General features: G+C 42.9%; 1 protein-coding gene across 1 annotated transcript in view; it reads left to right on the plus strand.

Annotated features, from left to right (window-relative positions):
• Positions 1 to 26: 26 nt before the first annotated feature.
• UBXN4 (UBX domain protein 4) overlaps positions 27 to 13494 on the plus strand; it is a 14561-nt gene continuing 1093 nt past the window's right edge. Inside the window, exons 1-12 of the mRNA XM_051810285.1 lie at positions 27 to 192; positions 5509 to 5611; positions 6447 to 6475; positions 7269 to 7387; positions 7951 to 8119; positions 8569 to 8671; positions 10287 to 10341; positions 10479 to 10643; positions 11435 to 11562; positions 12279 to 12381; positions 12730 to 12861; positions 13167 to 13375. Of these exons, the coding sequence (XP_051666245.1) occupies positions 114 to 192; positions 5509 to 5611; positions 6447 to 6475; positions 7269 to 7387; positions 7951 to 8119; positions 8569 to 8671; positions 10287 to 10341; positions 10479 to 10643; positions 11435 to 11562; positions 12279 to 12381; positions 12730 to 12861; positions 13167 to 13375 (1394 nt within the window). The 5' untranslated portion in view covers positions 27 to 113. The remainder of the gene's footprint in view (positions 193 to 5508; positions 5612 to 6446; positions 6476 to 7268; positions 7388 to 7950; positions 8120 to 8568; positions 8672 to 10286; positions 10342 to 10478; positions 10644 to 11434; positions 11563 to 12278; positions 12382 to 12729; positions 12862 to 13166; positions 13376 to 13494) is intronic.

A 13494-nucleotide genomic window follows, 5' to 3' on the forward strand; every position in this document is an offset into this window, starting at 1 on the left:
CGCCGGGGCGCGAGCGCAGGCGCGCGGGGGCCGTTGGGCATGCGCGGTGCGCCCGGCGCGGTGCGGTGAGGGCGGCGGGTCCCGGCGGGTGCCGGCGCTGCCGCGGCCGCACGATGTGGTTCGGCGGGTCCGTGCCCGCCGCCATCGCCGCCGCCAAGGAGCGCAGCTCCGTTTTCGTCGTGTTCGTGGCAGGTACGCTGCGTCCCGGGGCCCGCCCGCCCGCCCGCCCGCCGGCAGGGCCCGGCGGAGCCCTGCCGGCCGTGGCCGCCCGCCGGGCGGGATTTGTGCTGTGTCAGCCCCGGCCCCGGCCCGTGTGGGGCTTTGCCCCTCGTTCTGCCCCGCTGCGCTCGCTCGGCTCCCGCTGCCGCGGCGTCGGGGGCTGTTCGTGGTGTTTTGTTTCCTCCCCTCGCACGGACAGCGCGTGTTTCGTAACCGAGCGCCGCTGGAGCCCGCACAGACCCACAGCGCCGGGTGCGCGCTGCCTTCCTGCCGGGGAAACACGGGGAGCGGGACACGGCCCCGAGCTGCGCCAGCCGAGGGGTAGGGGGGGCACGAGGAGGAATTTCTTCAGAGAAGGGATGATTGGACACTGGAATGGGCTGCCCAGGGAGGTGGTGCAGTCACCGTCCCTGGGGGGTGTTTGAGGAAAGGCTGGACGTGGCACTCAGTGCCGTGGTCTGGTTGACACGTTGATGTTTGGTCGCAGGCTGGACTCGATTATCCCAGAGGTCTCCTCCAACCCGATTGATTCTTTGATACTCTGTGATTAGACAGGTCCTTTAACTCACTTCTTGTGCTTTTATCTGCGTGTGTTGTTTCTTTAGGTTTTACTGTTGCCTTAATTGCTTATGGCTTCAAGTCTTTCAGATGCCTCATGAAACAATGACGTGTGGCTTAGTGTTTTTCCCTCAGGAACTGCTGAACCGTGAGATTGGTGAGGCTTTGAGAAGTTCCCTCCCGAAGGGGATGTGAACAGAAAAGTTAGTGCAGTTAAGTTCCCCTGTTGACACAACTCTCCTTATACCTGGAGAACAGCATTTTCTGCTGGATAGTGAACATACTGCTGGAAATCAAGGCCTTCTCAGACCACAGATGGAGTAAGGGATGGGGTGGAGCAGTTCATGAAGAGCTGCAGCCCGTGGGAAAGACTCCCTTTGGAGATGCTGGAAGGGACCCCATGCTCGAGCAGGGGAAGAGTGTGAGAAGTCCAGCTAAAGAGGAGGAAGGAGCAAGAGAGACAACGTGTGAGGAACTGACTGCAGGAAGGGTGGAGAGATTTGTTTTTCTCATGATCCTGCTCTGACTTTTGATTAGTAATAAATGACACGAATTTTTCCCCAAGTCGAGTCTGTTTTGCCTGTGACAGTAACTGGTGAGTGATCCCTCCCTGCCCTTATCTCTCCTACAAGCCTTCCATTCTATTCTCTTCCCCCTGCCCACTGAGGAGGGCAGTAGTAGAGTGGCTGAAAAGTGCATATTATAACTTGTTTCCACTATTTTTTATGACACTAAAATTGTACACAAACTAGGCCTTTTTAGATGTTGGTGTTGACTGGGTGGATGTAGGAATATGTAGACGTGTAACAGAGATGAATTTCTGGTTGCAGGGATGTAACCTAGTTTTGTCACTTGGTGTGCTCTGAGGATTTGTTTTGTTTGCTCTTTGAGCCCTGGAAAAGGGGGAGTGTTACTTCAGTGAACTGTATCTCTGACAGGAAAGAGCTGGGGAGTTCTGCCAAGATCTGGTCCCCCTAGGCACTGTGGGATCAGGGCAGCTGACCTGGGCAGAGCTGATCATGAAGCATCAAGAACTCACTTTCTCAGTGTGTGTGGAAACACGTGTGTTTGAAGGATGCAGAGTGATGAAAGAACTGTCTATTTTTATGTTGGTGGGGGTTGGCTTTGTTGTTTGGGTAGCAACATTTCAGACTGCACAGTGAGGGTAACTTTGGGCCTTTACACTCCACACTTCCCACTGGAGACAGGCATTTGAAAGCAGCTTTCTGAGCAGGAAAACAAGGATTCAGCAGTGTTCAGTGTTTCTGTTTTGTTTTGGACACTTCATCCAAATAGTGGCTATGGGGATAAAAAACGAATAAAGGAAAACAAATTAGTGAGAGAAGTTGAAAATATAAGTTAACTGCAATTTTGAGGTGGCCACTAGTGAAGAAGAACTGTTAGATACAGTCCTCACCAAAACGAGTGAATTCTGGTTGGTCCATCTCTGGTGTCTGCCACCATCTCTCTGCCCCTCACTCCTCTTCTTTGCTCTTTATTTACTGTCTCTCTAGAAAATAAAGAACTGAATGATTCTTTCTGCTTCCAGGATGTTTTTCTGGTCAAGCAAGGAATACTGTGGTTATTTATCTTAAAAAGGAGGTGGTGTTTATGACTGCAAGTGCACGTTGTTCAGCCAGGTTCCTCCTTTACCATTTGTGTCTGCAGCTGAAATCCCAATGTTGTTGAGTTCAGTGTTTGAAACCCTCGGGACGCGTTGTGGTGATGCAATGGTGTAAGTGTAGCAAAGATGCTGTTGAACTCCTGGGAAGTTGCAATAAAAGGTTGCTCCATACTCTGCAGAGAGCACGAGGTGAAGCGTGTCTGCCTTAGGAAACTGATTTTAAATGTTAAGGTGAGATGTTAAATAGAACATTCTGTGCACACCGGGCAGGGGAGTTGCTTGTGGGGAACAGACGAGTTACTTTGTGGCATCAGTTAATTGTGACAGCAGTTTCCCTCTGCTGCTGTGCAGGAAACAGTATTACTGGTGGTGAAACAGGGCTGAGCAACCCAGATAGGCGAGGGAACAGCTGGAGCTGTGTCAGGGGAGGTTTGGGTTGGGGATTAGGGAAAGGTTCTTCCCCCAGAGGGTGGTTGGGCACTGAAAAGGCTCCCCAGGGCACTGGCCATGGCCCCAAGGCTGCCAGAGCCCAAGAAGTGTTTGGACAACACTCTCAGGTACATGGTGTGACTCTTGGGGTTGTCCTGTGTGGGCCAGGAGTTGGACTGAATGATCCTGGTGGGTCCTTTCCAGCTCAGGATATTGTGTGATTCTGTTCTCTGGTATCTTGTGGTAGCTGTTCTGTAGATGATTTTGTAGCCTACAGAGTTAAAAAACGCCTTTCATTCCTTAAGTTATTAATCTGAAGTTCAGTTGTTCATTTGGTGTGAAACCTCCTCTGTTCTGGTTGAGGTGTTTAAGATTATCCTTTCCAAAGGTTAGAAATGTTCTGATCATGAAAATACCAGACCACTCCTAAAAAGTGCTTTTCAGAGTGAAGAAATGAAGGGGGGATGGGGAAAGTAAAAAGCTTCAAGATAAAATGTTTGTGTTTCTTTTTAATAACATTTGTAGAAACCCTCCTTCCTTTGTTCATAACTTTATTTTATGGATTATTTTTTTACAAAATGGTACTTTGCAATCATAAGCTATTTGTTAGTAATTTGTAGCCAAGATGTATCAAAGCACTTTTCAAGTTAAATAACTGAAATGATGCAAAGGAGGAGGAGGTGAACAGCTTTGTGTCCTGGCTTTTCTGGCATTTCCAGAATCAAAATCCTTACTCTTACTGCATAATTATGAAATGTTGGACGTGGAAAAGTCAGGCTTATCTCTCTCCTTCTGAAAGGTAAACACTTTTCCCTGATGACTGAGTGTTGAGGAATAGGGAAGTTAAAGTCTGACAACCTGTGATGGTTTTGAGTAAGTTCCTCATAGAGGAAATAAATTATTGCAGGAAAAGTGTCTATTTTCTCTGCACAGCTGTCTAAATTTACCTGGCCAAATTTAAGAGATGAGAAAGTGTGACTGTGAATTGTGTACAGATTGTTACACCAAGTGAAATAAAGTGATGATTTTGTTTGAGAAACAAGAAATCTGAGAGTCTTGGGAGCTGGAATTCCGAGGTGGTTGTGCTGGCTCAGTGTTTCACAGAATTATGAGTTATGTCATGTTCAGGCTTCACCTCTTGACCTTTCTGATGTTTTTCCTGTGACCTGGCAGTTTTCATTTCAGGATATAATTACTACTACCTGTAATAAAAGAGCCTTAACCCCCAAATGAGGAAGGGTTATCAAAACAAAAAGATATGTGAGAATAAGCAACTCTTCAGTGGGTAGTCACAATATTAATCTGTGTTGTGGCAGAGAGCTTTATAAAATGTGAGTTATCAGCATTTTCATTCACGGGGCACATCTCAGACTGTCCTGTGAACAGTTTCTGCCCTGTTTGTGTCTTTCAACATTCTTTCTTCTACAGCAGTTGTTTGTGTGGAAAAGTTAGTGTTAGGCAAGTCTTTAGATATTTTTAGTAGCCTAATCGGATGAGCACATGTCCTGTTGAAAGAGTGTGTGGTGAAGCAGCTGCCTCCGAGCATGTGGGAACAGGAGAGGGGCCTGAACTGCTCCTGGCAGAACAGCTGCTTCCACTGACAGCAGGAGAAAAGGTTCCGACATAAAACAGCCTAAATATTTACTGCCTTATGCAGAATAATCCTGATAGAGGTGGATACTTTGTTACTTGCTCCAATACTTCCAGGGTAAAGTCTATACATCGGGTTGAAAACCAGGTGTTTGAAATGGTTATATTTTTGATACCTGTCCCTCTGAGAAGCCTCGTGACCAGACAGCAGCACTTCCCCTGGGGACTCCTAACAAATCAAAAATACTGCATGGAATGGCAACTGGGATGGAACAAACAAGTGGTTTGTTGTTGTCACCAAATAATGGACTACTGTACTGCTGTACTTGTGACTCAGATTCTTCATGAAGTCCATTCCAAGCTGCTGGGAAGTAATACAGATGGAAGATAAACAAATGGTGGCAAGCCAGGGTAGTTGTTGAAAAATGGTTAATATTCATCAGAATTATTTGTTTACCCACATCCTCACTGAAGTGGTGCTTTGGAAGATAAATGGATGATTGACATGTTTCATTTGATTAAAATAACACTTCTGGATCTGTGGCCCCACAACACCTTTTCAGTTTCTCTTACCTGAGTAGCTCCTCTGCTCCTGTTATTCCTGTTCCTCTATGCTCCTCACTCCTTTTCCTTTGCTACTGTTCACATCAAGAAAAGCACAAAATACAAAACTAAGATACAATTAATCCTGCAAATAAATGTTTCTTGGTTTGTGTATTTTTTTCAACACTGTCAGACTGTGAAACTCTGCTGAATTATGTATTTCCAAGGAGTGGAGAACATAGTTTTACCTATCAGCAGCTGGTGAACCAATATGTAATTAAATTTATAATGGGGGGTAAGTGGCTGATGGTTTTGTCAGGTTAGGAGGTGAAGTTTACTGTCAGGGAGAAGTAGTGGTTCCCTCTGTGCTTCAGGATCTCTGTGCATGTTATGAGGGTAATCTGGAGCAAAATTATCAACTGACTTGAAAGTAATCAAGAGTGTCTTTCAGAGGTGATCCCAAGTGATTTGAAGCAAAGCCAAAATCAGAGCAGAAAAAGCAATTTGTGGTGGATTTAGCTTCACAGAAGTGTTGTGTCTTGCAGGTGAAGATGAACAATCGACTGAGATGGCTTCAAGGTGGGAAGATGAGAAGGTGACTGAGGCTGCCTCAGATGGGTTTGTTGCTATTAAAATCGACACCAAAAGGTTCGAGCCCATTCTAATTCTGTCACTTATACCATCTTTCATTGTTGATGATGAGAATAAGAGGCTTTGAAGTCCTCACCCTGATTAGGAGGTATTCTAAATACAGGATTCCAGAGCATAAGTGAGTTCAGTACTCCTGAAGCCTCTAGGGCCTGAAAAAATGTCAGAATTTACTGTTGTGTTCTGCAGATATTCACTGTGTATTTCTGATTGTATTCCAGTACTAGTAAAAGAATGCTTGAAGTTGTCCTTTTTCAACAGGAGGAGACATGAAAGTGCTATAAAAAAAGCTGGAATCAAAATGAAGTGCTAGAGGCAGTTCTTGATTTGCCAAGTTACATAATGAATTAAAAACCTTTCATGAATTGAGAAGGATAAGAATCTGTAAAGCCCCAGAGAAAATGTGTTTGCCTCCATTGTAACACACAGAATGGAGAAGCATTGAAGTTCCTGAGTAAATTACGCAGCTATTTTGGTTATGTTTGTGTTCCAGCCCAAGTGCACAAAGTGCACTGACATTTCCCAAAATGGCATTATTTTGAAATGCTCTATAGACATTTTATTAGATTTACTATATTATTTGTGCTCCATAGACTAGATTGGCTCTTAGCACTGCTTCCCTCAATCTGATGTAGTCAACTGTGATAACCAGCCATTGTCACCATGTCAACACTTCTGCAGAATGCTGATGAGAAGATGCAATGCAAATTTGCTTTTAGTGTTCTCTCAAGTATTTAAATAGTTTTGTAGGACAGTTATTTTTATGATGAAAGACTTAATCTGAGGTTGTTGCGAAGCGATCGCTCCTCCTAAATGAATCTTTTCTTTTCAACAGTGAAGCATGCCTGCAGTTCTCTCAAATTTGTATCCTTTGAGATCAGTTTAGATGCTACATTATGATTACAGATAATTGCTCATTACAAGTTAATACTGTTCTTAAGACAAGTACTTACAAGCAACATTATTGAAAATACTTATTATGGCACAAAAGTGTGCAATAAACTGTGTATTTAATAGATACCATCTGTGTATTCAACTTACTGTCAGTTCTTAGAGAAAGTGAACAAGTTTATGTTAATCCTGTGTAATTCTCTAAATAGAAAATGATCTAAAATTGATGTCATCAGAATAACCCACTGGTATTACTAAGCAGCTTTCAGTTATTAGTTGGGGCTCAGAGATACAGGGGAGGAAGAACAAGCAGTGGACAGGGTTCTGTCACAGACACAGCTGTGGAGTCAGGGAAACATCTCCCTGCCTTAAGGGGGTCACTGCACAGAGTTCTGTATGATGCTGGGAAAGGGGATTCAGAACCTCAACTTGGATTTCCTTAATGCTGTAGAGAATTCATTATTGTCCACTTAAATGTTGTCTCACACTAAAACAAAATCTCTCCAGTCAAAGCATGATCCGTGCCCGGAAGAAAGTTGGAGAAAAATATTTTTGCTTAAACCAGTACAAAGAAAAGAAGAAATATTATCACTGATATACAGTGTTTACCAGTGTCTCTTTTTCCTTCCTCCCTTGGCACTGACAGCTGGTGAGCAGGTGGAGATAAGAGTGCTGGGCTGGAAGCTCCTGTAGGAGGGACGTCTGCCTTGCCCTGGAAGTTACTTTATGAACTTGTCACTCACTGCCCTTAACTGTTGCTGTGCAGATCCTGTGGTGTGTGTTCCATCCAGCTTTTTTATAGGAGACAATGGAATCCCTTTGGAAGTCATTGCTGGCAGTGTTTCTGTTGAAGAGCTTGTTACCAGGATCCATAAAGTTAAACAGGTAACACTTGCTGACAGCTGGGTCTGTGACTGAGTCAAGTGTGCTCAGGACAGGTGATGGCCCTGGGCAAGGGGGAGTTACTGGTCCTGTGTCCTTCCAACAACAAAACTGCAACCTGGAATTCAGCACACAGATTGAACAGGCTGGAAGCTCTGTGGAGAAGTGCTACATTAACTTTTGATTCACAGACTGGTTTAGATCGTGTGTGTAACACCTGCAGTATTGAAGAAATGTGTTGAGATCTCTAAACTGGAATGACATACTAATTGCTGTGTTTTTTTAATACTGTTCTGTAATGTGGATTTATAAAATTATGCTGTGGAACATAATGTAAGTGTAGATAGTTTTATCACTTTGATCACTTTGATGATTAATTTTAGTGCAAGACTAAAATTAGGAAAAGTGTGAAATGCATGATTGCACTATACTCAACAATATGTGATTATTCTAGTTTTATATTTTAATAGGGCTGATTCTCCAAAAAATAGCTCACTCTTGACCTTTGAACCCGTGAAAAATATTTGAACTTCCATGGCCTCAGTTTTTTTTCTCCAATTTCTTAGATGCACACAGGGAAAGGGCGGCCTTTGGAAAATGGCACTCAGTCACCTGCCCCCCATCCCTCCTCCCAGTCTGATGGTGCTCCAGAAAATACACAGTCCAGAGCAGCAGAGTCTTGTAACTCCTCTGGGTCTGCTATGCCTGAGGCAGTAAGACCTTCCACCAGTAATGGTGAGTGCTTTGACACAAATGCTTGCTAATTTACTTTGGAAATATTTTTTTTCCTGAAAAGAAAGTTTCTTGTGTACATGGTAGTACATAAAAGGCAATACATTGTGGACTCGTTGAGGACAGACTTGGGTATTCCAGAATGTTTTTTGCAAGTCCAGAGGGAAGAATAACCTGTCGTTCTGCTTAGCTTTAATGAGTGAGGAATGGTTTATAATACAATAAAATTTGTGTATGCTTTCCTGAAAAAGGATTCAATGAAAAAGTTTCTTTGGGTTTGCAGCCTGAAATCAAACTGCTGAGGGGGGAAGTCTAAGTAGCAGAACCTCAGATTTCCTTGAGATATCCCAGCTGCTGTAAATTGTGGCTAACAATGAGCATAGTAGTTTTTATCAAAGAAATATACCTTTATTTTTTCTCTTATGCTTTACTTTCTTGTAAATTCCTTGAAGATGGAGCAAATTCTGGTTCAGCAAGCCAGGAAGCAACTAATTCTGCAGATGAGCAAGTGAGTGATGCTCAGCCTGTGAATGATCTTGCACTCAAGGTAGAAAGGTAAGTCTTCTTTTGCAGACTTCCTACTGTGTTGTATTTGTTTCTCAGGAGGTTTTGTTGGGGTTTGGGTTGGGGTTTTTTTAACAAGCAGCCTTAATTACAGGACTTTTAATCTGTGGTCATCTGGCACACCTTTTTGTGGCCTTGTTTTTGATTAGATGTCTGTGACAATACAAGGGCTGATACTAAAACAGCTTTTAAGTTAATCTCATTTTTCATGTACTGTGAAAGACAAAGGTAATCTGGAAAAATACAAATGTTCACCTTTGATATAACTTTGTACAGACCATATGGTTGCTGCAAATTTTTGAATTACTTAAAACATTGAACTGAAAACACTGGAAACTGGTGTAATAAAATACTAACCTAGGTTTTATATAGAGATGCCTTCTTATTTCTTCTTGTTGATTTAATGACTTTTTGTAGTTTAGGGATATTGAAGAATCCAGAGGAATCCTATTCTGATACCCTTATTTTGCTTTGATCAGTGAACAGTGATGAGTTATTTTTAGTATTTTGAAGTATAGTGATCAGAAACATCTGGTTCAAAACATGGTTCATTCCTTACACTGATTGTTTTTAAATACAGGATTTTGTGTATAAACTTGGTTTTAAGTAAGGCTGACACTATTTGAAATATCCAGCCTAAACCCAGTTACACATATTTAGCAAATCAGATTATTTATAATATATAACATTTAAATGTTAAAAATTATTTAATTATACAATTAAATATGTTTATTATAATACTTAAATGCTAAAATATGTTTTAAAACTACTTCTTGCTTAATATCAGTTTTCTTCCAAAGTAATTGGACAACAGGGATAATTTTTACATAATGCTGTTAAGACAATGAAATAATTTTTAATATAAATATCAATGTTGCATTTTAAAAAAATCCATTAGTCATTATATGAATCTGGCATAATTTATCCACAGCATTGTTTCAAGGGGGAAAAAGAGGCCAAGCTGTGTGCTAACTACCATTTTCTTTTTAAGAAAACAGTACCACACAAACAAGATTTTTCTGGTTATCTAACTTATCATGTTTGACTGTGCCTGCCCTTTCCCCAGACTAAAATTATGTTGGGCTTTTATTGTCAATCTGCATTGACAAATTGCTGGGGTTTAAGTCACTCCTTATTCTCAGGCACCTTTCTGGAGAGCTGAGACAGAGGCATGTGCATCTCTGTAAGTGCTACATTACTTGTGTTCCATTTGAGGAAGTGATTTGTGCAGAAGAAACCAGATGGTTTAAATAGCTAAAAAGAGTCTGAGATTTAGTGTTTGTTACCACCGGTCCTAAACAGTAATTGCTTATTGTACGTCTCCGTAAGTTGGTCCTACAGCAAGAATGTGTGGGATTCTTCATTTCCTGAGGGGAAAAGGACAAAGGGAATGTGTTGTAATTCCACTAACAGTCAGAAGGGAGGTGGTGAATCCCCACCTGTCTTCGTGTGGGTGGTGCACCCCATGTGGGTGAATCGTGACTCTTACAGGGGTATCAGCACTGGGCTCCAGTTCATTTCCATGTGTTCTGCTCTGTGTTTGCAGATGCTTCCTTAGCATCTTAAAATACTGCAGTAAGGCTTCTTGCTTTATTCTTAAATTTAGATTAACGAAAAGGCTTGAAGAGAGGCAGGAAGAGAAAAGGAAAGAAGAAGAACAGGTAACACAAAAATGTAAAACCCCTTGCAGGGTATTTTATACCCTTATTTGAATAAATTCCTTCTGAGACAGATGTACTTCAGTCTTTTCTCTTGTCCAAGGGAGTTTTGTGGTCCAATTTTATATCTTTCTATTCAGAAAGAAATTAAGAAAGAAATTGAAAGGAGAAAAACTGGCAAAGAAATGCTGGAGTACAAAAGACGACAGGAAGAAGAAATGACCAAACGTATGTTGGAGGAAAGGAACAGAGAGAAGGCAGAGGAGAAGGCGGCCAGAGAGCGCATCAGGCAGCAGATTGCAATGGTACACGGGCACTTGGGAACAGACCTTCTGCTCCTCTCTATCACAGACCACTGGTGTAGTGAAATGATACATTTGCTTTGATGAAACTCTGCGAGATTGTTCATTTTTCTGTTTGCAGTCCTGCCACGGTTTTGATGTTTGGATTTTATGTGGCATTTCCCGTGTATAAAATGAAACTTCTGCTTTTGTATTCACCATGATCTTTTCTATCTGAACAAACGTACCAGCTTTTCTGTCAAATTGCTTCAGACTAGTGGAGAATTATCATTTAAACATAAAAATCAGTGCCATTTAAGCATGGTACTGAAAGAGCAGCACAGGGAATATTTAATTGTAGAACACACATGAGAATACCAGTCTCAAAATGGTGGGGAGGGTTATTTTCTAGGTTTGTGTAAATGTGTGTGCATAGATGGATGCAAATAGATTGTAACAACTGAAATTCTTCCTCATTATTAGGGTTTGCTGCAGAACACGTAGAATTGCAATCGTGTAACTTGGCATAAGATTTTTGCCTTTATCTTCCCTGGAGCATTAAACTTGCATGGGAAGATCATCTATTAACAACTGTCAGTGGGAAGTGACTCATGAGAAGTGTGGCTAATGACACAAGATTGTGCAGCCTGGCAGTGAATAATTCCTTGCAGCACTACTGTCTTTTCTCCATATGCTCTGCTCCTGTCTGTGCAGTTCTGTCTGTTCACGAGTCCAGATCGTGGCTGGTTGTTTGAATGAATGTTAAGCAACAACTTACAGCAAAAATTAAGGTTTCTCTTTGCTCCTTCTGCCAGGACCGTGCTGAGAGAGCAGCTCGCTTTGCAAAATCCAAGGAAGAGGCAGAAGCTGCAAAAACTGCAGCTCTTCAGGCCAAACAGGCTGAACTAGAGGCCAGGAAAGAAGCAGCTCAAAGGGAGAGAAGGTGAGCTGCTGTAGAGAAACAAGGGTATATTTCTGGGGAGAGAGGTAAAGAAACGAGCTTTCAAGAGATTTAATATCTATCCTAATCTATTGACAACATGTTGCAGTATTAAACTGTTTAAACAGTGACATTAAAAGTTGGCTTTTTTCCCCACATTAATTCGTAGCTATTTTCATGAACATTATGTTCTCTGATAACTTTTATCCTTTTGACATTGCTGATTATGAAACACCACCTTTCCTTGTGTGTTATTTTGGTTAGATAAGAGCTTTTTCTGCCTGATCTTTGATTTAAATACCAAATGTAATGGGGCTGGATGGGGGACTAGATAAGGTGAGGATGTGAATGGTAATGAGGGGACAGAGTGGCTGACAGTGGCACTGCTGGGGAGTGGTGCTGGTCCAGCTGCTGGGCTGTGAATGGTGGGCTGGGATTCAGCAAGACTTGGCTGGGACCTTGTCAGAGCTGCCTCCTGCCTTGCCCAGTGCTGCTGTTTTAAGAATGATTCTGACCTACAGAGCCTGTGTATGGAGTTATGGAAGAGGTGCAGGGTGAGGGATAAGCAAGAGATTATCCACTGTGAATCCAGCCCATCTGCACTGCCAGGAGGAGGATGGCTGTCCCTCTCTGCCACATTTCAGTCCAACCAAGCTAAAGCCCCAGGAGTGTGTGTCTGTAACTGTTTGTGTGCTGACTGACCCCCGTATGTCCTGCAGTGCAATAGCCAGGATCCAGTTCCGCCTCCCAGATGGATCTTCCTTCACCAACCAGTTCCCATCGGAAGCACGGCTGGAAGAAGCAAGGCAGTTTGCTGCACAGGTAAACTGTGGGTTTGTTCTCTCAGCTACAGGCTGATTACAACTCAGTGTAGCATCAACTAGTTGATTGAGGTGGAGTTGTCATCAGCTCCTCTCCTTGGTGAGTATTTGAAGGGGGGTTTGGCAGCATCACTTTCTAGTGCCACCTTTGTATCGCTGCTGTGTATCATCAGTAAGAGACACGGAGGAGTGAAGGATCCCCTCATATCCTACTATGAAGATGATTGATAGTTTGATAAGAAATCTTAGCAAGGTACACAAGATATACTCAACTGGCAAATCAGCAGTTGTTTGAGAGTGAACAGTTACCAGTATAATAGAAATGAAGTTTCCTTTCTGTTTTTCCCAGACGGTTGGTAACACTTACGGCAATTTCTCACTGGCGACAATGTTTCCCAGGAGGGAGTTCACCAAAGAAGATTATGGAAAGAAGTTACTGGAACTGGAGTTAGCACCCAGTGCTTCAGTGGTGTTGCTGCCGGTGGGTGTTGGCTTGGTTCATGTTTCACTGTCCTGCAGGCAGCACTGCTGCAGCTGGGAATTTGCTTGTCAGCCCTCATATTTGGCTTGAATTTGGGGCTTTTCTGTGTCTACACAGATTGCCAAATTACTTTTGTTTTTGTCAAGATTCACTTGGAGTTCTTCTGAAGCAGATGAATGGTGGCATTGACGTTTGTGTGTCTAATGTGTGTCTGCTGAGCTGCTTCTAAATTACCTGTATAATACTCTGTCTACCAGAGCATGACTTCAGTATCTGACAAATGTGCTTTGTGTGTTCCTGACCAGGCGGGAAGACCTGCTACTTCTGTTGTCCAGGCTTCAGGCAGCGACCTGTGGAAGTTCCTGGGCACGATACTTTACCCCCTCTTAGCGGTTTGGAGATTCATTAGCAACTTTCTGTTTACGAGCCCACCCCCCTCCCAGCCCGCGGTGAGAGCAGCTCATCAGCAAGACCATTCAGCCCCTTCAACATCCAGCAGCCTCGAGCAGAGCAGGTGAGACAAGTGGTCAAGGCAGCTGTTTCTCAAGCTACTCGCTGGAATTGCTTTAATCTTGTAGTGGGGAACTGCACTTCCAATTACAGACCAGGAAAAGCATTGTCTTTAAAAGTCAT

The sequence above is a fragment of the Manacus candei genome, unplaced genomic scaffold (genome assembly GCF_025592945.1).
Source record: "Manacus candei isolate 608988 ecotype Guabito, Panama unplaced genomic scaffold, ASM2559294v1 h1tg000077l, whole genome shotgun sequence".
Lineage (NCBI taxonomy): Eukaryota > Metazoa > Chordata > Aves > Passeriformes > Pipridae > Manacus > Manacus candei.